Source organism: Bombina bombina, chromosome 3, assembly GCF_027579735.1.
Source record: "Bombina bombina isolate aBomBom1 chromosome 3, aBomBom1.pri, whole genome shotgun sequence".
NCBI classification, from domain to species: Eukaryota; Metazoa; Chordata; class Amphibia; order Anura; family Bombinatoridae; genus Bombina; species Bombina bombina.
The window spans coordinates 1,138,152,597-1,138,175,792 of NC_069501.1; the positions used below are offsets into that span (position 1 = coordinate 1,138,152,597).

Below are 23,196 nucleotides of genomic sequence, written 5' to 3' on the forward strand. Positions count from 1 at the left end.
CAAACTGGTAATGCCTGTCTAGGAAGGCGAACCTGAGAAACTGATGATGATCCCTGTGTATCGGAATATGTAGATAAGCATCCTTTAAATCCACGGTAGTCATATATTAACTCTCCTGGATGATAGGTAGGATTGTTCGAATAGTCTCCATCTGAAGGATGTGACCCTGAGAAATTTGTTTAGGATCTTGAGATCCAAGATTGGTCTGAAAGTTCCCTCTTTCTTGGGAACTATAAACAGATTTGAATAGAAGCCCTGCCCCTATTCCTCCTTTGGAACTGGGTGGATCACTCCCATAACTAGTAGGTCTTGAACGCAATGTAAGAATGCCTCTCTCTTTATCTGGTTTGCAGAGAGATGAAATCTCCCCTTTGGAGATGAAGCTTTGAAATCCAGAAGATATCCCTGGGAAACAATCTCCAGAGCCCAGGGATCCTGGACGTCTCTTACCCAAGCCTGGGTGGATCGGGGGCTACTCCTTCATGCTGTCTTAGAGGCAGCAGCAGGCTTTTTGGCCTGTTTCCCCTTGTTCCAAGCCTGGTTAGGTCTCCAGACTAGCTTGGACTGGGCAAAATTTCCCTCTTGTTTTGTAGAAGAGGAAGATGAAGCTGCGCCACTCTTGAAGTTTCGAAAGGAACGAAAATTAGTCTATTTGGTCCTTAACTTGTTGGACCTATCCTGGGGAAGGGCGTGGCCTTTTCCTCCAGTAATATCAGAAATGATCTTCTTCAGTCCAGGCCCAAATAGGGTCTGCCCTTTGAAGGGGATATTGAGAAGTTTAGACTTTGAAGTGACATTAGCTGACCAGGATTTAAGCCATAGCGTCCTACATGCCTGAATGGCAAAACCTGAATTTTTAGCCGTTAGCTTGGTTAAATGAAAAACGGCGTCAGAAATAAATGAATTGGCTAACTTAAGAGCTTTAAGCCTGTCAAGGATATCATCCAACGGGGTCTCTACCTGTAAAGCCTCCTCCAGAGACTCGAACCAGAAAGCCGCTGCAGCAGTGACTGGGGCAATGCATGCAAGAGGCTGGAGAATAAAACCTTGTTGTATAAAGATTTTCTTAAGGAAACCCTCTAATTTCTTATCCATAGGATCTAGGAAAGCACAACTGTCCTCGACAGGAATAGTTGTATGCTTAGCTAGGGTAGAGACTGCTCCCTCCACCTTAGGGACCGTCTGCCACAAGTCCCGTGTAGCGGCATCTATAGGAAACATTTTCTTAAAAGCAGGAGGGGGAGAGAACGGCACACCTGGTCTATCCCATTCCTTAGTAATAATTTCTGAAAACCTCTTAGGGATTGGAAAAACATCAGTGTAAACAGGTACTGCAAAGTATTTGTCCATTTTACACAATTTCTCTGGGACTACAATGGTGTCACAGTCATCCAGAGTCGCTAAAACCTCCCTGAGCAACACGCGGAGGTGTTCAAGCTTAAATTTAAATGCTGTCATTTCAGAGTCAGACTGAAGTAACGCCTTCCCTGAATCAGAGAAGTCACCCACAGATAGAAGCTCTCCTGCTTCAACTTCTGCACATTGTGAGGGTATATCAGACATAGCTACTAAAGCGTCAGAGAGCTCTGTATTTGTTCTAGCCCCAGAGCTGTCTCGCTTTCCTTGTAACCCTGGTAGTTTCGACAATACCTCAGTGAGGGTATGATTCATAACTGCCGCCATGTCTTGTAAAGTAAACGCATTGGACGCGTTAGATGTACTTGGCGTCCCTTGAGCGAGAGTTATAGGTTCTGACACATGGGGAGAGCTAGATGGCATAACCTCCCTTTTGTCAGTCTCAGAAACCTCAGGTGATAAATCTTTAAAAGCCATAATATGGTCTTTATAACTTATAGAAAGGTCAGTGCATTTGGTACACATTCTAAGAGGGGGTTCCACAATGGCTTCTAAACATAATGAACAAGGAGTTTCCTCTATGTCACACATGTTTAACAGACTAGTAATGAGACCAGCAAGCTTGGAAAACACTTTAATAAATGTGAAAAAAGCAATAATAAAAAATGGTACTGTGCCTTTAAGAGAAGAAAACTACCACATAAACTGCAAAACAGTGAAAAAAAGTAGTAAACTCTACGAAATTTTTACTGTGTGTATAAGGGACTAAAGCAGCATTGCACCCACTTGCAAATGGATCATTAACCCCTTAGGCCCAAAAATGAATTAGAAAAACTTAAAACCTGTTAACAAACAGTCAAACACACTGCCACAGCCCTGCTGTGGCTCCTACCTGCCCTTAAAAACTATTTTTGCAGGAACAAAACCCTCTATAGAGGTCCTATAAGCCAGAGGACTCCTTCAGGGAAGCTGGATGTCTCAGACTGAAAACGAAATTAGGCCCCTCCCACCATGCACTCAAAGTCAGAGGGCCTTAGAAAAGTACTCCTAGGAGTAATCTAACAAGCCATGTGGAAATTAGGCCCCTAATAAAGATTTATCACCCTCAGAGAAAAAACGTTTTTATTTATAAATCATGCAAACGTCTTTACACTAAGTAATATAGGTTTTAACATGAATATTATCCCTTTTTGCAAGCATGATTCTAGTTGTTGTTAAATCACTGTATCAGGCTTACCTTAAATATACCAGGCACTGTCAGCATTTTCTAGACCTTATCATCTCTCTAGAAAAAAATATACTGAACATACCTCAAAGCAGGCAATCTGCAGACCGTCCCCCCAACTGAAGTTTTCTTTCCATACTCTTCAGTTATGTGTGAGAACAGCAATGGACCTTAGTTACAAACCGCTAAGATCATCAAACCTCCAGGCAGAATTCTTCTTCTAATTTCTGCCTGAGAGTAAAACAGTACAACGCCGGTACCGTTTAAAAATAACAAACTTTTGATTGAAGGTAAAAACTACACTAAGTCACCACATCTCTCTTGATACTTCCTTTCTTGTCGAGAGCTGCAAGAGAATGACTGGGGGTGGCAGTTAGGGGAGGAGCTATATAGACAGCTCTGCTGTGGGTGTCCTCTTGCAGCTTCCTGTTGGGAAGGAGAATATCCCACAAGTAATGGATGAACCCGTGGACTGGATACACCTTTACAAGAGAAATAAACTCTTGATAGAAGAATCAGACACCTAACTTTACCACCTCCGAGCACTACAAGCAAAGAGAATGACTAGGGGTTGTGGGTAAGGGGAGTGGTATTTAATAGCTTTGCTGTGGTGCTCTTTGCCTCCTCATGCAGGCCAGGAGTGATATTCACAATAGTAATTATGATGATCTGTGGACTCACCATGTCATTAGAAAGAAAGACCTTTTACGTTTATTTGAAGGCGGTATAGCAGCCATAGCCTTCAGTATCGCGTCAGCAATATAATTTTTCATATCAACAGGGATATCATGTACTTTAAATGTTGAAGGAACAACAGATACTGTACTAGCACTAATAGAAACCTTTTACAGCTGGAGATATAATCTCCACTAGCTTACAACAGATACACTTAGCTTTGGTAGAACTGTGTTCAGGCAGCATAGTTCCTACAACAGCTTTTGAGACAGGATCAGATTGAGACATCTTGTAAAATGTAAAAAAAGAAAAATAACATTAAACAGAAATATCTTATTTCCACATATAGCAGTTTCAGGAATGGGAAAAAAACATAATTTATTTAAGAACTTACCTGATAAATTAATTTCTTTCATATTGGCAAGAGTCCATGAGCTAGTGACATATGGGATATACAATCCTACCAGGAGGGGCAATGTTTCCCAAACCTAAAAATGCCTATAAATACACCCCTCACCACACCCACAATTCAGTTTAACGAATAGCCAAGTAGTGGGTGATAAAGAAAGGAGTAAAAAGCATCAACAAAGGAATTTGGAAATAATTGTGCTGTATACAAAAAAATCATAACCACCATAAAACAGGGGGTGGGACTCATGGACTCTTGCCAATATGAAAGAAATGAATTTATCAGGTAAATTCTTACATAAATTATGTTTTCTTTCATGTAATTGGCAAGAGTCCATGAGCTAGTGACGTATGGGATAGCAATACCCAAGATGTGGAACTCCACGCAAGAGTCACTAGAGAAAGAAGGAAAAAAATAAAAACAGCAATTTTCCGCTAAAAATAATTAATCCACAACCCAAAATATAGGTTTATTCTCATAAATGAAAGGAAAAAACTTAAATCAAAAGCAGAAGAATCAAATTGAAACAGCTGCCTGAAGAACTTTTCTACCAAAAACTGCTTCCGAAGAGGCAAATACATCAAAATGGTAGAATTTAGTAAATGTATGCAAAGAATTTTTTTAGCGGAAAATTGCTGTTTTTATTTGCAAATCTGATCAACTGAAGCTTCATTCTTAAAAGCCCACGAATCAAAAACTTTAACCACGAAGCCAAGGAAACAGCAGAAGCCTTCTGACCTTTCCTAGAACCAGAAAATATCACAAATAGACTAGAAGTCTTCTTGAAATCTTTAGTAGCTTCAACATAACATTTCAAAGATCTTACCACATCCAAAGAATGTAAGGATCTCTCCAAAGAATTCTTAGGATTAGGACACAAGGAAGGGACAACAATTTCTCTATTAATGTTGTTAAAATTCACAACCTTAGGTAAGAATTTAAATGAAGTCTGCAAAACCGCCTTATCCTGATGAAAAATAAGAAAAGGAGATTCACAAGAGAGAGCGTATAATTCAGAAACTCTTCTAGCAGAAGTGATGGCCAAAAGAAACAACACTTTCCAAGAAAGTAGTTTAATGTCCAAAGAATGCATAGGCTCAAACGGAGGAGCCTGTAAAGCCTTTTAAAACTAAATTAAGACTCCAAGGAGGAGAGATTGATTTAATGACAGGCTTGATACGAACCAAAGCCTGCACAAAACAATGAATATCAGGAAGTTTAGCAATCTTTCGATGAAATAAAACAGAAAGAGCAAAAGGTTTGTCCTTTCAATGAACTTGCAGACAAACCTTTATCCAAACCATCCTGAAGAAACTGTAAAATTCTAGGAATTCTAAAAGAATGCCAAGAGACGTTATGAGAAGAACACCATGAAATGTAAGTCTTCCAAACTTGATAATAAATCTTTCTAGAAACAGATTTACGAGCCTGCAACATAGTATTAATCACTGAGTCAGAGAAACCTCTATGACTAAGCGTTCAATCTCCATACCTTAAAATTTAATGATTTGAGATCCTGATGGAAAAACGGACCTTGAGATAGAAGGTCTGACCTTACTGGAAGTGGCCAAGGTTATCAACTGGACATCCGAACAAGATCCGCATACCAAAACCTGTGAGGCCATGCTGGAGCTACCAGCAGCACAAACGATTGCTCCATGATGATCTTGGAGATCACTCTTGGAAGAAGAACTATAGGCGGGAAAATATAAGCAGGTTGATAACACCAAGGAAGTGTCAATCCATCCACGGCTTCCGCCTGAGGATCCCTGGACCTGGACAGGTACCTGGGAAGTTTTTTGTTTAGATGAGAGGCCATGAGATCTATTTCTGGAAGCCCCCACATCTGAACAATTTGATAAAACACATCTGGGTGGAGAGACCATTCTCCCGGATATAAAGTCTGACGACTGAGGTAATCCGCTTCCCAATTGTCTATACCTGGGATATGAAAATCAGAAATTAGACAGGAGCTGGATTCCGCCCAAACAAGTATCCAAGATACTTCTTTCATAGCTTGAGGACTGTGAGTCCCACCCTGATGATTTACATATGCCACAGTTGTGACATTGTCTGTCTGAAATCAAATGAACGGTTCTCTCTTCAACAGAGTCCAAAATTGAAGAGCCCTGAGAATCGCACAGAGTTCCAAAATATTGATTGGTAATCTCGCCTCTTGAGATTTCCAAACTCCTTGAGCTGTCAGAGATCCCCAAACAGCTCCCCAACCTGAGAGACTCGCATCTGTTGTGATCACAGTAAAGGTTGGACGAACAAAAGAGGCCCTTAGAATTATACAATGGTGATCTAACCACCAAGTCAGAGAAAGTCGAACATTGGGATTTAAGGATATTAATTGTGATATCCTTGTATAATCCCTGCACCATTGGTTCAGCATACAAAGCTAGAGAGGTCTCATATGAAAATGAGCAAAGGGGATCGCGTCCGATGCTGCAGTCATGAGACCTAAAACTTCCATGCACATAGCTACTGAAGGGAATGACAGACTGAAGGTTCCGACAGACTGCAACCAATTTCAAACGTCTCTTGTCTGCTAGAGACAAAGTCATGGAGACTGAATCTATCTGGAAACCTAAAAAGGTTACCCTTGTCTGAGGAATCAAAGAACATTTTGGTAAATTGATCCTCCAACCATGTCTTCGAAGAAACAACACTAGTTGATTCGTGTGAGATTCTGCAGAACGTAAAGACTGAGCAAGTACCAAGATATCGTCCAAATAAGGAAATACCGCAATACCCCGCTCTCTGATTACAGAGAGTAGGGCACCTAAAACCTTTGAAAAGATTCTTGGAGCTGTCGCTAGGCCAAAAGGAAGAGCAACAAATTGGTAATGCTTGTCTAGAAAAGAGAATCTCAGGAACTGATAGTGATCTGGATGAATCGGAATATGAAGATATGCATCCTGTAAGTCTATTCTGGACATATAATGCCCTTGCAGAACAAAAGGTAGAATAGTCTTTATAGTCACCATTTTGAAGTTGGTACTCTTACATATCGATTCAAAATCTTTAGATCCAAAACTGGTCTGAATGAATTTTCTTTCTTTGGGACAATGAATAGATTTGAATAAAACCCCAGACCCTGTTCCTGAAACGGAACTGGCATGATTACCCCTGACAACTCCAGGTCTGAAACACACTTCAGAAAAGCCTGAGCCTTTACTGGGTTTACCGGAATGCGTGAGAGAAAAAATCTTCTCACCGGCGGTCTTACTCTGAATCCTATTCTGTACCCCTGAGAGACAATACTCTGAATCCAAAGATTTTGGACCGAATTGATCCAAACATCTTTGAAAATTTTTAATCTGCCCCCTACCAGCTGGACTGGAATGAGGGCCGCACCTTCATGCGGATTTGGAGGCTGGTTTTGATCTCTTAAATGGCTTGGATTTATTCCAATTTGAAGAAGGCTTCCAATTGGAAGCAGATTCCTTGGAGGAAGGATTAGGTTTCTGTTCCTTATTTTGTCGAAAGGAACGAAAACGGTTAAAAGCTTTAGATTTGCCCTTAGGTTTTTTTAATTCTGAGGCAAAAAAACTCCCTTCCCCCCAGTAACAGTTGAAATTATTGAATCCAACTGAGAACCAAATAATTTATTACCTTGGAAAGAAAGAGATAGCAATCTGGACTTAGAAGTCATATCAGCATTCCAAGATTTGAGCCACAAAGCTCTTCTAGCTAAAATAGCTAAATACATAGATTTAACATCAATTTTGATAATATCAAAAATAGAATCACAAATGAAATTATTAGCATGTTGAATCAACTTAACAATGCTAGACAAATCATAATCCGATACTTGTTGCGCTAAAGTATCCAACCAAAAAGTTGAAGCAGCTGCAACATCAGCCAAAGAAATTGCAGGCCTAAGAAGATGACCTGAATATAATAAATAAGCTTTCCTTAGATAAGATTCAAGTTTCCTATCTAAAGGATCTTTAAAAGAAGTACTATCTTCCGTAGGAATAGTAGTACGTTTAGCAAGAGTAGAGATAGCTCCATCAACTTTGGGGATCTTTTCCCAAAACTCCAATCTAACTTCTGGCAAAGGATACAATTTTTTAAACCTTGAAGAAGGAATAAAAGAAGTGCCAGGCTTATTCCATTCCTTCGAAATCATATCAGAAATAGCATCAGGAACTGGAAAAACCTCTGGAATAACCACAGGAGGTTTATAAACAGAATTTAAACGTTTACTAGTTTTAATATCAAGAGGACTAGTTTCCTCCTTATCCAATGTAATCAACACTTCTTTTAACAAAGAACGAATATACTCCAATTTAAATAAATAAGAGGATTTAACAGTGTCAAAATCTGAGGCAGGATCTTCTGAATCAGATAGATCCTCATCAGAGAAGGATAATTCAGTATGTTGCTGGTCATTTGAAATTTCATCATCCTTATGAGAAGTTTTAAAAGACCTTTTACGTTTATTAGAAGGCGGAATGGCAGACAAAGCCTTCGGAATAGAATCAGAAATAAATTATTTTAAATTTACAGGTATATCTTGTGCATTAGATGTTGAGGGAACAGCAACAGGTAATGAACTACTACTGATGGATACATTTTCTGCATGTAAAAGTTTATCATGACAACTATTACAAACCACAGCTGGAGGTATAATCACCACAAGTTTACAACAAATGCACTTAGCTTTGGCAGAACTGTTATCAGGCAGCAGGGATCCAACAGTGAATTCTGAGACAGGATCAGATTGACACATCTTGCAAATGCAAGAGAAAAAAACAACATATAAAGCAAAATTATCAATTTCCTTATATGGCAAGTTTCAGGAATGGGAAAAAATGCAAACAGAATAGCCCTCTGACATAGAAAAAAGCAAGAGGCAAATCGGAATGGGATCTAAAATAATGAAAATATTTGGCGCCAAGTATGATGCAAAACAAACAGGAAAATATTTTTTGGCGCCAAAAACGTCCGGAAATGACACACTTGGGTCATAGATGACGCAACCTTGTGAAAGGACCCGGCATCAACTAAGACGCCGGAAATGACGAATTGCGTCAACTAACGTAATTTCGCGCCAAAAAAATATTGCACCAAGAATGACGCCATAAATTTTTGCATTTTGCGCCCTCGCGAGCCTAATTCTGACCGCGAATTTGAAAAATTACAGTCAATTGAAAAAAAACTACACCCCAGGTAAAAAATAAATTTATAAAAAATGCATTTCCCAGATATGAAATTGACAGTCTGCAAAAGGAAATATACTGAAACCTGAATCATGGCAAATATAAGTACAATACATATATTTAGAACTTTATATAAATACATAAAGTGCCAAACCATAGCTGAGAGTGTCTTAAGTAATGAAAACATACTTACCTGAAGACACCCATCCACATATAGCACATAGCCAAACCAGTACTGAAACAGTTATCAGTAGAGGTAATGGAATATGAGAGTATATCGTTGATCTGAAAAGGGAGGTAGGAGATGAATCTCTATGACCGATAACAGAGAACCTATGAAATAGATCCCCGTGAGGAAAACCATTGCATTCAATAGGTGATACTCCCTTCACATCCCTCTGACATTCACTGTACTCTGAGAGGAAACGGGCTTCAAAAATGCTGAGAAGCGCATATCAACGTAGAAATCTTAGCACAAACTTACTTCACCACCTGCATAGGAGGCAAAGTTTGTAAAACTGAATTGTGGGTGTGGTGAGGGGTGTATTTATAGGCATTCTGAGGTTTGGGAAACTTTGCCCCTCCTGGTAGGATTGTATATCCCATACGTCACTAGCTCATGGACTCTTACCAATTACATGAAAGAAATGCAAATGCTAAAATTGGCAAAAAAAAAGCAAATAGCATAGCCCTCTGAGCATAAAGAAGGCAAGGAGCATATAGGAAGTGAGGTAAAATAAAACGAATTTTTTTTGGTGCCAAGTATGACGCACAACACAAAAGGAAGTTAAGAATTTTTTTGGCGCCAACAAACATCCGGAAATGACGCAACTCGCGTCAAACACAATTTCGTGCCAAACAACCTAGCGTCAACTAAGACGCAGGAAATTACGAACTTGCGTCATGACAGACGCACATTCGCGCCAAAAAAATTTCTTGCGCCAAGAATGATGCAATAAATAACAGCATTTTGTGCCCTTGCGAGCCTAATTTACTTACAAGTTTTCCAAGAAAAAACAAGTCAAATTGAAGAAAAAAAACATAATTTATGCTTACCTGATAAATTTATTTCTCTTGTAGTGTATCCAGTCCACAGATCATCCATTACTTGTGGGATATTCTCCTTCCCAACAGGAAGTTGCAAGAGGATTACCCACAGCAGAGCTGCTATATAGCTCCTCCCCTCACTGCCATATCCAGTCATTCGACCGAAACAAGACGAGAAAGGAGAAACCATAGGGTGCAGTGGTGACTGTAGTTTAATTAAAATTTAGACCTGCCTGAAAAGGACAGGGCGGGCCGTGGACTGGATACACTACAAGAGAAATAAATTTATCAGGTAAGCATAAATTATGTTTTCTCTTGTTAAGTGTATCCAGTCCACGGATCATCCATTACTTGTGGGATACCAATACCAAAGCTAAAGTACACGAATGATGGGAGGGACAAGGCAGGAACTTAAACGGAAGGAACCACTGCCTGTAGAACCTTTCTCCCAAAAACAGCCTCCGACGAAGCAAAAGTATCAAATTTGGAAAATTTGGAAAAAGTATGAAGGGAAGACCAAGTTGCAGCCTTGCAATCTGTTCAACAGAGGCCTCATTTTAAAGGCCCAAGTGGAAGCCACAGCTCTAGTAGAATGAGCCGTAATCCTTTCAGGAGGCTGCTGTCCAGCAATCTCATAGGCTAAACGGATTATACTCCGAAGCCAAAAAGAAAGAGAGGTTGCCGAGGCCTTCTGACCTCTCCTCTGTCCAGAGTAAACAACAAACAGGTTAGATGTTGGCGAAAATCTTTAGTAGCCTGTAAGTAAAACTTCAAGGCACGGACTACGTCTAGATTATGCAAAAGATGTTCCTTCTTTGAAGAAGGATTAGGACATAATGATGGAACAACAATCTCTTGATTGATATTCTTGTTAGAAACCACCTTAGGTAAAAACCCAGGTTTTGTACGCAGAACAACTTTATCTGAATGAAAGATCAGATAAGGAGAATCACAATGTAAGGCAGATAACTCCGAGACTCTTCGAGCCGAGGAAATAGCCATCAGAAAAAGAACTTTCCATGAAAGAAGTTTGATATCAATAGAATGAAGGGGTTCAAACGGAACCCCTTGAAGAACTTTAAGAACCAAGTTTAAGCTCCATGGAGGAGCAACAGGTTTAAACACAGGCTTAATTCTAACTAAAGCCTGACAAAATGCCTGAACGTCTGGAACTTCTGCCAGACGCTTGTGTAAAAGCATAGACAGAGCAGAAATCTGTCCCTTTAAAGAACTAGCTGATAATCCTTTGTCCAAACCCGCTTGGAGGAAGGACAATATCCTAGGAATCCTAACCCTACTCCATGAGTAATTCTTGGATTCACACCAATGAAGATATTTACGCCATATCTTGTGGTAAATTTTCCTGGTGACAGGCTTTCGTGCCTGTATTAAGGTATCAATTACTGACTCGGAGAAGCCACGCTTTGATAGGATCAAGCGTTCAATCTCCATGCAGTCAGTCTCAGAGAAAGTAGATTCGGATGATTGAAAGGACCTTGTATTAGAAGGTCTTGTCTCAGAGGCAGAGTCCATGGTGGAAAGGATGACATGTCCACTAGGTCTGCAAACCAGGTCCTGCGTGGCCACGCAGGCGCTATCAATATCTTCGATGCTCTCTCCTGTTTGATTTTGGCAATCAGACGAGGGAGCAGAGGAAACGGCGGAAACACATAAGCCAGGTTGAAGAACCAAGGCGCTGCTAGAGCATCTATCAGTGCCGCTTCTGGGTCCCTGGACCTGGATCCGTAACAAGGAAGCTTGGCGTTCTGGCGAGACGCCATGAGATCCAATTCTGGTTTGCCCCAACGAAAAACCAATTGAGCAAACACCTCCGGATGGAGTTCCCATTCCCCCAGATGAAAAGTCTGACGACTTAGAAAATCCGCCTCCCAGTTCTCTACACCTGGGATATGGATCGCTGACAGGTGGCAAGAGTGAGTCTCTGCCCAGCGAATTATCTTGGAGACTTCTGACATCGCTAGGGAACTCCTGGTTCCCCCTTGATGGTTGATGTAAGCCACAGTCGTGATGTTGTCCGACTGAAATCTGATGAACCTCAGTGTTGCTAGCTGAGGCCAAGCCAGAAGAGCATTGAATATTGCTCTTAACTCCAGAATATTTATTGGGAGGAGTTTCTCCTCCTGAGTCCATGAACCCTGAGCCTTCAGGGAGTTCCAGACTGCACCCCAACCTAGAAGGCTGGCATCTGTTGTTACAATTGTCCAATCTGGTCTGCGAAAGGTCATACCCTTGGACAGATGGGCCCGAGATAACCACCAGAGAAGAGAATCTCTGGTTTCCTGATCCAGATTTAGTAGAGGGGACAAATCTGTGTAATCCCCATTCCACTGACTGAGCATGCATAATTGCAGCGGTCTGAGATGCAGGCGCGTGAATGGCACTATGTCTAACGCCGCTACCATTAAGCCGATTACTTCCATGCACTGAGCCACCGTGGGGCGCGGAATGGAGTGAAGAACACGACAAGCATTTAGAAGTTTTGATAACCTGGAATCCGTCAGGTAAATTTTCATTTCTACAGAATCTATTAGAGTCCCTAGGAAGGAAACCCTCGTCAGAGGAGATAGAGAACTCTTTTCTTCGTTCACTTTCCACCCAATGCGACCTCAGGAATGCCAGAACTATCTCTGTATGAGATTTGGCAATTTGAAAGCTTGACGCCTGTATCAGGATATCGTCCAGGTAAGGAGCCACCGCTATGCCTCGCGGTCTTAGGACCGCCAGAAGTGAGCCCAGAACCTTTGTAAAAATTCTTGGGGCTGTAGCCAACCCGAATGGAAGAGCTACAAATTGGTAATGCCTGTCTAGAAAGGCAAACCTCAGGAACTGATGATGATTCTTGTGAATCGGAATGTGAAGGTAGGCATCCTTTAAGTCCACTGTGGTCATGTACTGACCCTCTTGGATCATGGGTAAAATGGTTCGAATAGTTTCCATCTTGAATGACGGAACTCTGAGGAATTTGTTTAGGATCTTTAAATCCAAAATTGGTCTGAAGGTTCCCTCTTTTTTGGGAACCACAAACAGATTTGAATAAAACCCCTGTCCTTGTTCCGTCCGCGGAACTGGATGGATCACTCCCATTACAAGGAGATCTTGTACGCAGCTTAGGAATGCCTCTTTATCTGGTTTGCAGATAATCTTGAAAGGTGAAATCTCCCTTGTGGAGGAGAAGCTTTGAAGTCCAGAAGATATCCCTGAGATATGATCTCCAACGCCCAGGGATCCTGAACCTCTCTTGCCCACGCCTGGGCGAAGAGAGAGAGTCTGCCCCCTACTAGATCCGTTGTCGGATAGGGGGCCGCTCCTTCATGCTGTCTTAGAGGCAGCAGCAGGCTTTCTGGCCTGCTTGCCCTTGTTCCAGGACTGGTTAGGTTTCCAGGCCTGCTTGGATTGAGCAAAAGTTCCCTCTTGTTTTAAAGTAGAGGAGGTTGATGCTGCACCTGCCTTGAAATTTCGAAAGGCACGAAAATTAGACTGTTTGGCCTTTGATTTGGCCCTGTCCTGAGGAAGGGTATGACCCTTACCTCCAGTAATGTCAGCAATAATTTCTTTCCAACCAGGCCCGAATAAGGTCTGCCCCTTGAAAGGAATGTTAAGTAATTTAGACTTTGAAGTCACATCAGCTGACCAGGATTTGAGCCATAGCGCCCTACGTGCCTGGATGGCGAATCCGGAATTCTTAGCCGTTAGTTTAGTCAAATGAACAATGGCATCAGAAACAAATGAGTTAGCTAGCTTAAGAGTTCTAAGCTTGTCAACAATTTCAGTCAATGGAGCTGTATGGATGGCCTCTTCCAGGGCCTCAAACCAGAATGCCGCCGCAGCAGTGACAGGCGCAATGCATGCAAGGGGCTGTAAAATAAAACCTTGTTGAATAAACATTTTCTTAAGGTAACCCTCTAATTTTTTTATCCATTGGATCTGAAAAAGCACAACTGTCCTCAACCGGAATAGTGGTAAGCTTTGCTAAAGTAGAAACTGCTCCCTCCACCTTAGGGACAGTCTGCCATAAGTCCTGTGTAGTGGCATCTATTGGAAACATTTTTCTAAATATAGGAGGTGGGGAAAAGGGCACACCGGGTCTATCCCACTCCTTACTAATAATTTCTGTAAGCCTTTTAGGTATTGGAAAAACATCAGTACTCACCGGCACTGCATAGTATTTATCCAGCCTACACAATTTCTCTGGCACTGCAATTGTGTCACAGTCATTCAGAGCAGCTAATACCTCCCCAAGCAATACACGGAGGTTCTCAAGCTTAAATTTAAAATTAGAAATCTCTGAATCAGGTCTCCCCGATTCAGAGACGTCACCCACAGACTGAAGCTCTCCGTGCTCAGGTTCTGCATATTGTGACGCAGTATCAGACATGGCTCTTACAGCATCTACGCGCTCTGTATCTCGTCTAACCCCAGAGCTATCGCGCTTGCCTCTCAATTCAGGCAATCTGGATAATACCTCTGACAGGGTATTATTCATGATTGCAGCCATGTCCTGCAAAGCAATCGCTATGGGAGTCCCTGATGTACTTGGCGCCATATTAGCGTGCGTCCCTTGAGCGGGAGGCGAAGGGTCCGACATGTGGGGAGAGTTAGTCGGCATAACTTCCCCCTCGACAGACCCCTCTGGTGACAATTCTTTTATAGATAAAGACTGATCTTTACTGTTTAAGGTGAAATCAATACATTTAGTACACATTCTCCTATGGGGCTGCACCATGGCTTTTAAACATAATGAACAAGTATCCTCTGTTTCAGACATGTTTGTACAGACTAGCAATGAGACTAGCAAGCTTGGAAAACACTTTAAAGCAAGTTAACAAGCAATATAAAAAAACGTTACTGTGCCTTTAAGAGAAACAAATTTTGACAAAATTTGAAATAACAGTGAAAAAAGGCAGTTACACTAACAAAATTTTTACAGTGTATGTAACAAGTCAGCAGAGCATTGCACCCACTTGCAAATGGATGATTAACCCCTTAATAACAAAAACAGAATAATAAATGACAAAAACGTTTTTTTAAACACAGTCACAACAACTGCCACAGTCTACTGTGATTGTTACCATCCTCAAACACAACTTTGAAGCCTTTTAATCCCTTCAGAGATGTCCTGGATCATGCAGGAAGAAGCTGAATGTCTCTGTCAGTATTTTTAGCTGCACAGAAAAGCACTAAAATAGGCCCTTCCCACTCATATTGCAACAGTGGAAAGCCTCAGGAACTGTTTCTAGGCAAAAATCAAACCAGCCATGTGGAAAAAAACTAGGCCCCAATAAGTTTTGTCACCAAACATATATAAAAACGATTAAACATGCTAGCAAACGTTTTATATTACACTTTTATAAGAGTATGTATCTCTATTAATAAGCCTGATACCAGTCGCTATCACTGCATTTAAGGCTTTACTTACATTAATCCGGTATCAGCAGCATTTTCTAGCAAATTCCATCCCTAGAAAAATATTAACTGCACATACCTTATTGCAGGAAAACCTGCACGCCTTTCCCTCTCTGAAGTTACCTCACTCCTGTCCTGTGAGAACAGCAATGGATCTTAGTTACTTCTGCTAAGATCATAGAAATCACAGGCAGATTCTTCTTCTAATGCTGCCTGAGATGAAACAGTACACTCCGGTACCATTTAAAAATAACAAACTTTTGATTGAAGTTAAAAAACTAACTATAATACACCACTCTCCTCTTACTACGTCCATCTTTGTTGAGAGTTGCAAGAGAATGACTGGATATGGCAGTGAGGGGAGGAGCTATATTGCAGCTCTGCTGTGGGTGATCCTCTTGCAACTTCCTGTTGGGAAGGAGAATATCCCACAAGTAATGGATGATCCGTGGACTGGATACACTTAACAAGAGAAAAGACTATACCCCAGGTAAGACAAACTTCCTAAACATGATTCCCATAACGAAACTGCTGGACTGCAAAGGGAAATACACATAGACCTGACTCATTGCAAATGTAAGTAAAATACATATATTTAAAACTTTATATTAAAACATAAAGCGCCAAAACATAGCTGAGTGTGTCAAAATAATGATACATACTTACCGAAAGACACCCATCAACATATAGCAGATAGCCAAACCAGTACTGAAAGCTATCAGCAGAGGTAATGGTATATAAGAGTATATCGTCGATGTGAAAAGGGAGGTAGGAGATGAATCCCTACGACCGATATCAGAGAACCATTGAAAAGATTTCCCATGAGGAAAACCATAAAAACAGGCGATACTCTCTTCACATCCCTCTGACAAACACTGTACTCAGAGGAATTGGGCTTCAGAATGCTTAGAGCTGCTTATCACAGAAGAAAACATAAAAATCAAGCACAAACTTACTTCACCACCTCCATAGGAGGCAAAGTTTGTAAAACTGAATTGTGGGTGGGGTGAGGGTGGATTTATAGGCAATTTGAGGTTTGGGAAACTTTGCCCTTCCTGGTAGGATTGTAAATCCCATACGTCACTAGTTTATGGACTCTTGCCAATTACATGAAAGAAACTAAAATGTTTAATTAGCCCCCATTCCAAGCCCCCAAGCCATTAGTGGAGCAGATGTTTGAAACAGTAAAACCACTAAAATTATGCCTACAATATAAAGAGCAAAATAAAGTTAACACAAATGAGAAAAAAAAAAGATGCATACAAAATAAATGTTTTAAAAACAGTTAAAAGCTTCACTTTGTTGATACAATGTCCAGGAATACACCTGAAAACCCAAAAGAGTGTTTTTATATCCTTTTATTGTGGCCTATTAAAGCAACTTGTGGACTGGTGTAACCAATCACTGTGCAGTAAGTAAGCAGGCAAACTAAGGCTACTTAAAGGGACAGTCTACTCCGTAATTTGTATTCTTTTAGATAATCCCTTTATTACCCACTCCACAGTTATATTAATATACTTTTTACCTATGTGATTACCTTGTATCTAAGCCTCTGCAGACTGCCCCCTTATCTCCGTTCATTTGACAAACTTGCATTTTAGCAAAATCGGTGCTGACTCAATATTTTATCAATATGGCACACATGAAGTAGCACTGTCTAGCTGTGAAAATTGTCAATATGCCCTGAGATAAGAGGCAGCCTTCAAGGGCTTCAAAATTAGCATAAGCCTACCTAGGTTTAGTTTTCAACAAAGAATACCAAGAGAACAAAGCAAATTTGATGATAAAAGTAAATTGGATAGCTGTTTAAATTTGCATGCCCTATATGAAACATGAAAGTTTAATTTTGACTAGACTGTCCCTTTAACCCCTTAATGACCGAGGACGTGCAGGGTACGTCCTCAGAAAAAAGGCAGTTAATGCCTGAGAACGTACCCTGCACGTCCTCGGTGTGGAAAGCAGCTGGAAGCGATCCTGCTCGCTTCCAGCTGCTTTCCGGTTATTGCAGTGATGCCTCGATATGGAGGCATCCTGCAATAACCTTAGATGGCCATCCGATGCAGAGAGAGCCACTCTGTGGCCCTCTCTGCACCGGACATCGATGGCCGGTATCGTTGGTGGGTGGGAGCCGGTGTGGGAGGTGGGTGGCGGCCATCGATGGCCCTGGTCATGTGGAGGGGGGCGGGATCGTGGGCGTGCAAGTCCGGGCGCGCCGGGGCAGGGACCGGGTGGGGACCGCTGCACTACAGAAAAAAATGTGTCCCAAAATAAAAGTGGGACCAGTAATTTTTTTAAAAAAACCTTATTCGTTATTTAGGTGGTGGGGGTTGGTCCGTGGGGGGGGGGGGGGGGGAAGCTACACTACAGAAAAAATAAAAAAAATAAAAAAGAAATAAACATTTGATTGTGCTGTTTTGGGGGGGATCAGGGAGGTTGGGGGCTAAGGGGGGATCCTAAACACAGCATATGTAAATATGCTTTTTTTTTTTCTTTTAAAAAAAATAAAAGATCTTTTATTTTAGTACTGGCAGACTTTCTGCCAGTACTTAAGATGGCGGGGACAATAGTGGGGTGGGGGAGGGAAGGGAGCTGTTTGGGAGGGGTCAGGTGGGAGGCTGAACTCTACACTAAAGCTAAAATTAACCCTGCAAGCTCCCTACACACTACCTAATTAACCCCTTCACTGCTAGCCATAATACACGTGTGATGCGCAGCAGCATTTAGCGACTTTCTAATTACCAAAAAGCAACGCCAAAGTCATATATGTCTGCTATTTCTGAACAAAGGGCATCCCAGAGAAGCATTTACAACCATTTGTGCCATAATTGCACAAGCTGTTTGTAAATAATTTCAGTGAGAAACCTAAAATTGTGAAAAAATTAACGTTTTTTTTAATTTGATCGCATTTGGCATTTGGCAGTGAAATGGTGGCATGAAATATACCAAAATGGGCCTATATCAATACTTGGGGTTGTCTACTACACTACACTAAAGCTAAAATTAACCCTAGAAGCTCCCTACATGCTCCCTAATTAACCCCTTCACTGCTGGGCATAATACGCGTATTTTGCGCAGGGGCATTTAGCAGCCTTCTAATTACCAAAAAGCAAAGCCAAAGCCATATATGTCTGCTATTTCTGAACAAAGGGGATCCCAGAGAAGCATTTACAACCATTTATGCTATAATTGCATAAGTTGTTTGTAAATAATTTCAGTGAGAAACCTAAAGTTTGTGAAAATATTTGTGAAAAAGTGAAAAAAAATTTTTATTTGATCGCATTTGGCGGTGAAATGGTGGCATGAAATATACCAAAATGGGCCTAGATCAATACTTTGGGATGTCTTCTAAAAAAAAATATGTACATGTCAATGGATATTCAGGGATTCCTGAAAGATATTAGTGTTCCAATGTAACTAGCGCTAATTTTGAAAAAAAGTGGTTTGGAAATAGCAAAGTGCTACTTGTATTTATGGCCCTATAACTTGCAAAAAAAGCAAAGAACATGTAAACATTGGGTATTTCTAAACTCAGGACAAAATTTAGAAACTATTTAGCATGGGTGTTTTTTGGTGGTTGTAGATGTGTAACAGATTTTGGGGGTCAAAGTTAGAAAAAATGTGTTTTTTTCCATTTTTTCCTCATATTTTATAATGTTTTTTATAGTAAATTATAAGATATGATGAAAATTATGGTATCTTTTGAAAGTCAATTTAATGGCGAGAAAAACGGTATATAATATGTGTGGGTACAGTAAATGAGTAAGAGGAAAATTACAGCTAAACACAAACACCGCAAAAATGTAAAAATAGCCTTGGTCCCAAACGGACAGAAAATGGAAAAGTGCTGCGGTCATTAAGGGGTTAAGTGTGAAATTTGAGCTATAGCCTCTAGGGAGATGAAATGGACTAACATTTTAAACCCTGCAAAAAGCAATGACTGTTTACCTGGCTTTTTAATGAGCTGGAATACACCCCAGTGAGATGCATTGTTCAAAGCTAGTCATATCGTTTAATCATGTGTAAATTCCTTACCATGCCATCACTTTTTAACCAGGTAGTTTCAAATGCAGGTAAAGGTGGGGTATCTGAGTTTTTAACCATGCCTTGCTCCTTCTCCTTAAAGGTTTCCATAAGCTCTGCACTGATTTGTTTCTGGCGAGTCTTCAGCCCTGGAGTACAAAATATAGGTGGCAGAGGAGAGTCCACAACCAGAGAGTCTAAAATGAAGAAAAACATTTTAATAATGGACCTTAAAAGTATGATGGTATCCAACTGCCTAAGAACAAAATTATTATTTTTTTCTTAAAAAAATAAAATTGCTATTTGTAACTAACTTGTGTATATTTAACTTGTTTGAAAAAGATCACAAAGATTACAAGTATGGGGAAAATGCTAGTCAGCAGCACAATAGCTACCAGTCCAATTAGTATTAAAAGGACATTTTATGTATACACATATATCAGCAATTAACAACACAGAATTCCTAAATATATATAAGTACAAAAACAGAATTTATACTTACCGATACATTTCTTTCTGAATGATGAGAGTCCATAAATGTCCATAACATGTGGGATATTTTTCCTGCCACTAGGAAATCAAGAACCCTCACAAGAGCTTTAATCCTTCCCACCTCCTCTCCCCAATCAGTTTACATATAACCGAGCAGAGGAGAGAGAAAAAAGGCAGGAAAGACAGAAAGCAGCGTTAAGAGGTGCAAATAAGAACTGTCGCCCGTATAGTAAAAAAAACTGGGGGGGTCCTATGGAATCTCATCATCCCAAAAGAAAGAAATGTATCTGTAAGTATAAATTCTGTTATCTTTCGTAAGATGATGAGAGTCTATGTTAAGGATCGGCGGGACAAAATGATGGCAGTTCCTACTTGCAAGATACTGCGGCCTGAAGGACTTTCCTGCCAAAAGCAGCTTCAGGAGAAGCGTAAATATCAAAATAATAAAAATTATTAAAAAGGTATGCAGAGAAGACCAAGTTGCCACCTTCTGTTCCAAGGAGGCGTCATTTTTTTTTTTTTTGAAGGCCTAAATAGTAGATACAGTCCTAGTAGAATGAATAGTTACTATTTTTGGAGGCGGTTTTCCTGCAGCCAAGTAAGCCTTAAAAATAGTCTGCTTAAGGCATGATGCCAAAGCTGTAGCCTTTTAACCCTTTCTGGGACCTGAAAATCTTTAGTAGCCTCAAGATAAAATTTTAAGTCTCTGACTACATTAGAGTTAGAAGGATTTGGGCACAGAGAAGGGACAACAATCTCCTGATTTATATTTTCTGAAGACACAACCTTCGGGAGACAATAATATTTAGTCTGGAGAACTGCTTTATCCTCATGAAAAATCAAAAAGGGGCAATCAGAAGACAAAGCTGACAATTCAGAAAATCTTCTAGCGTAAGAAATGGCTAGAAGAGAACCTTCCATGATAACTTAAGGTCCAGAGAATGCATAGGTTCAAAGGGGGCACGTTGCAGAACAGAAAGAACAAGAATCAAATTCCAAGGGGAAGAAATGGGCCTAATAAAAGGGCAAATTCTCTCCAAGGTTTGAACAAAGGTTTGATCAGGCAACTTAGCCTGCTTCTTGTGAAACAAAACAGATAATGCTAAGATCTGACCCTTTAACCCTTTGAGTGCTAACGACGGCTCTGAGTCGTCGCAAATTGTCCCAGTCAGGTGCTGACGACGGCTCAGAGCCGTAGCTAGCACTCACCCAACTTGAGGGCAATCTGGGGGCTTCCACTGACTCCAACCCAGGCAATCTGGCCTGTATAGTGACAGGCATCGCCGGGGCTTCACGTTTTGCGTGGTGACGTCACGCGCAATGATGTGATGACATCACCGCGCAACTTTATTTAAAAATTACAATGGACAGTATAGGGAAATGGGGGCATGCTGCTTAAAAGCCTGTGCTCAGCACTCAAAGGGTTAAAGGTCTAACCGATATACACTTATTTAGTCCATCCTGAAGGAACTGAAGAATTCTGGGGATTCTAAAAGATTTCCAGCAGAAACCTCTAGAAGAACAGCAATGAGAGTAAGCTTTCCAAATCTTACAATAAATTCTCTGCATCACAGGAATTCGGGCTTGCAGTACAGAAGAGATAACAGAATCTAAGAAACCATGTATTTGAGCACTAGGCGTTCAACCTCAACGTCGTCAAATTTAGAGATTTGTGATCCAGATGATACAAAGGTCCTTGAGACAGCAGACTTTTCCTTAGGGGTAGAGCCCATAGAGGAAGGGATGACATCTGAATTACCATACCAAGCATACCAAGTTCTGTGGGGCCACACCAGAGCTATAAAAATTACAGAAGCCGATTCCTGTTTTATTCTGGCAATGACTCTTGGAAGAAGCACAAAGGAAATAGATAGGCCAGACGAAAGTTCCAAGGACAGACTAGAGCATCTATCATGTGAGCTCTTGAATCTCTTGACCTGGCCCAATAAACTAGAAGTTTGTGATTAAATTTGGACGCCATTAGATCTATTTCTGGAAGACTCAACCTCAGGACTAATTGATCTATACATCCTGATGAAGAGACCATTCTTCTGGATGGACGGACTGACAACTTAGGTAATCTGCTTCCCAAGTGGTTCACTCCTGGAATCTGAATGGATGATAGGGTTAAGTGTTTTTTTCTCTGCCCAAGACAGAATGTGAGATACCTCTCGCATAGTTCTACCTGCTATATGGAAACAATTCATTGACCACTGTTGAAGCATGGACAATTGGAGAGGATGAAGCAAGAAAAATGTATTGTGTCTGAAGCTGCAACCATAAGACCCACTACTTCCATACACTGTGCAACAAATGGAGAATGAGCCGTAGGGAACGACAGGCAGTCTGAAGTTTGGTTCTGCGAGTATCTGTGAGAAACAAGTGCATTTGAACAGAGTCTATTATCACTCCCAGAAAAAAAGCCTTGTGGCTGGTGATAAAGAACTTTTGGGGACATTGATTTCCCATTCATGTTCCTAAAAGAAAGATACCATTCTGTGGGAATGAGCAGTAGCCAGAGAAAGAGATAGAGCTTGGACCAAAATATCGTCCAAATAAGGGGCAATGGATCACCGCTAAGAGAGCCCCTAATACATTTGTGAAGATGTGAGGGGCTGTGGCCAGACCGAAGGGGAGGGCCACAAATTGGTAATGTTTTTTTGAGAAAAGCAAATCTTAGAAACTGGAAATGATTCTTGTGAATTTGTCTTTAGGTCCATGATAGGACGAATAGGTGCCTACCTTCTTTGTGACAATGAAGAGGTTAGAATAGAAACCCTGTACCTGTTGAGAGATTGGAACAGGTTGGATCACTCCCATATCCTCTAACTCTTGAACACATTGGACAAAGGCAGCAGCCTTTACAAAATCCTTTGGAACGTAAGACAGATGAAACTGGGGAGGTCTGGTGGTAGCCCTGAGATATAATATTGAGAACAAAAGGATCCTGAACTGATCGAAATCTGCCTCCTACCAGAAGATCTTCTGGAAAGGGGGGCCATCCCTTCATGCAGAATTCTGATTTGAATTGGTCTCTTTCGTCTGTTTGTTCTTAGAGCAAGAAAATACAAAGATACAATCTTCCAGGAAGGCTTGGAGGATTCAGACTTCTAGTTGGATGGGGACTTTTGATCTATAACGGAGCAAAAGGAACAAAAATGATTTGATTTGTTTGTACTTCCTATTAGACTTTTTGTCCTGACGTAGATAAACCCCTTTTTCCCCCCAATGACAAGTTTGAAATAGAATCCAATTCTGATTAAAAAAATGGGACTGATAATAGCCTATTATCAGCTGACTAATATTTAAGCCAGAAAGCTCTCCTTAATAAAACAGCAATGAACATATTCTTGACATCAATTCTGATAATGTCA

The 23,196-nt window shown here is 40.8% G+C and overlaps 1 protein-coding gene across 1 annotated transcript in view; it reads right to left on the reverse strand.

Annotated features, from left to right (window-relative positions):
• Nucleotides 1-23,196, reverse strand: part of SKA3 (spindle and kinetochore associated complex subunit 3) — a 668,958-nt gene that overhangs the window by 205,022 nt on the left and 440,740 nt on the right. Inside the window, exon 7 of the mRNA XM_053708518.1 lies at nucleotides 19,343-19,527. Coding sequence (XP_053564493.1) covers nucleotides 19,343-19,527 — 185 coding nt within the window. The remainder of the gene's footprint in view (nucleotides 1-19,342; nucleotides 19,528-23,196) is intronic.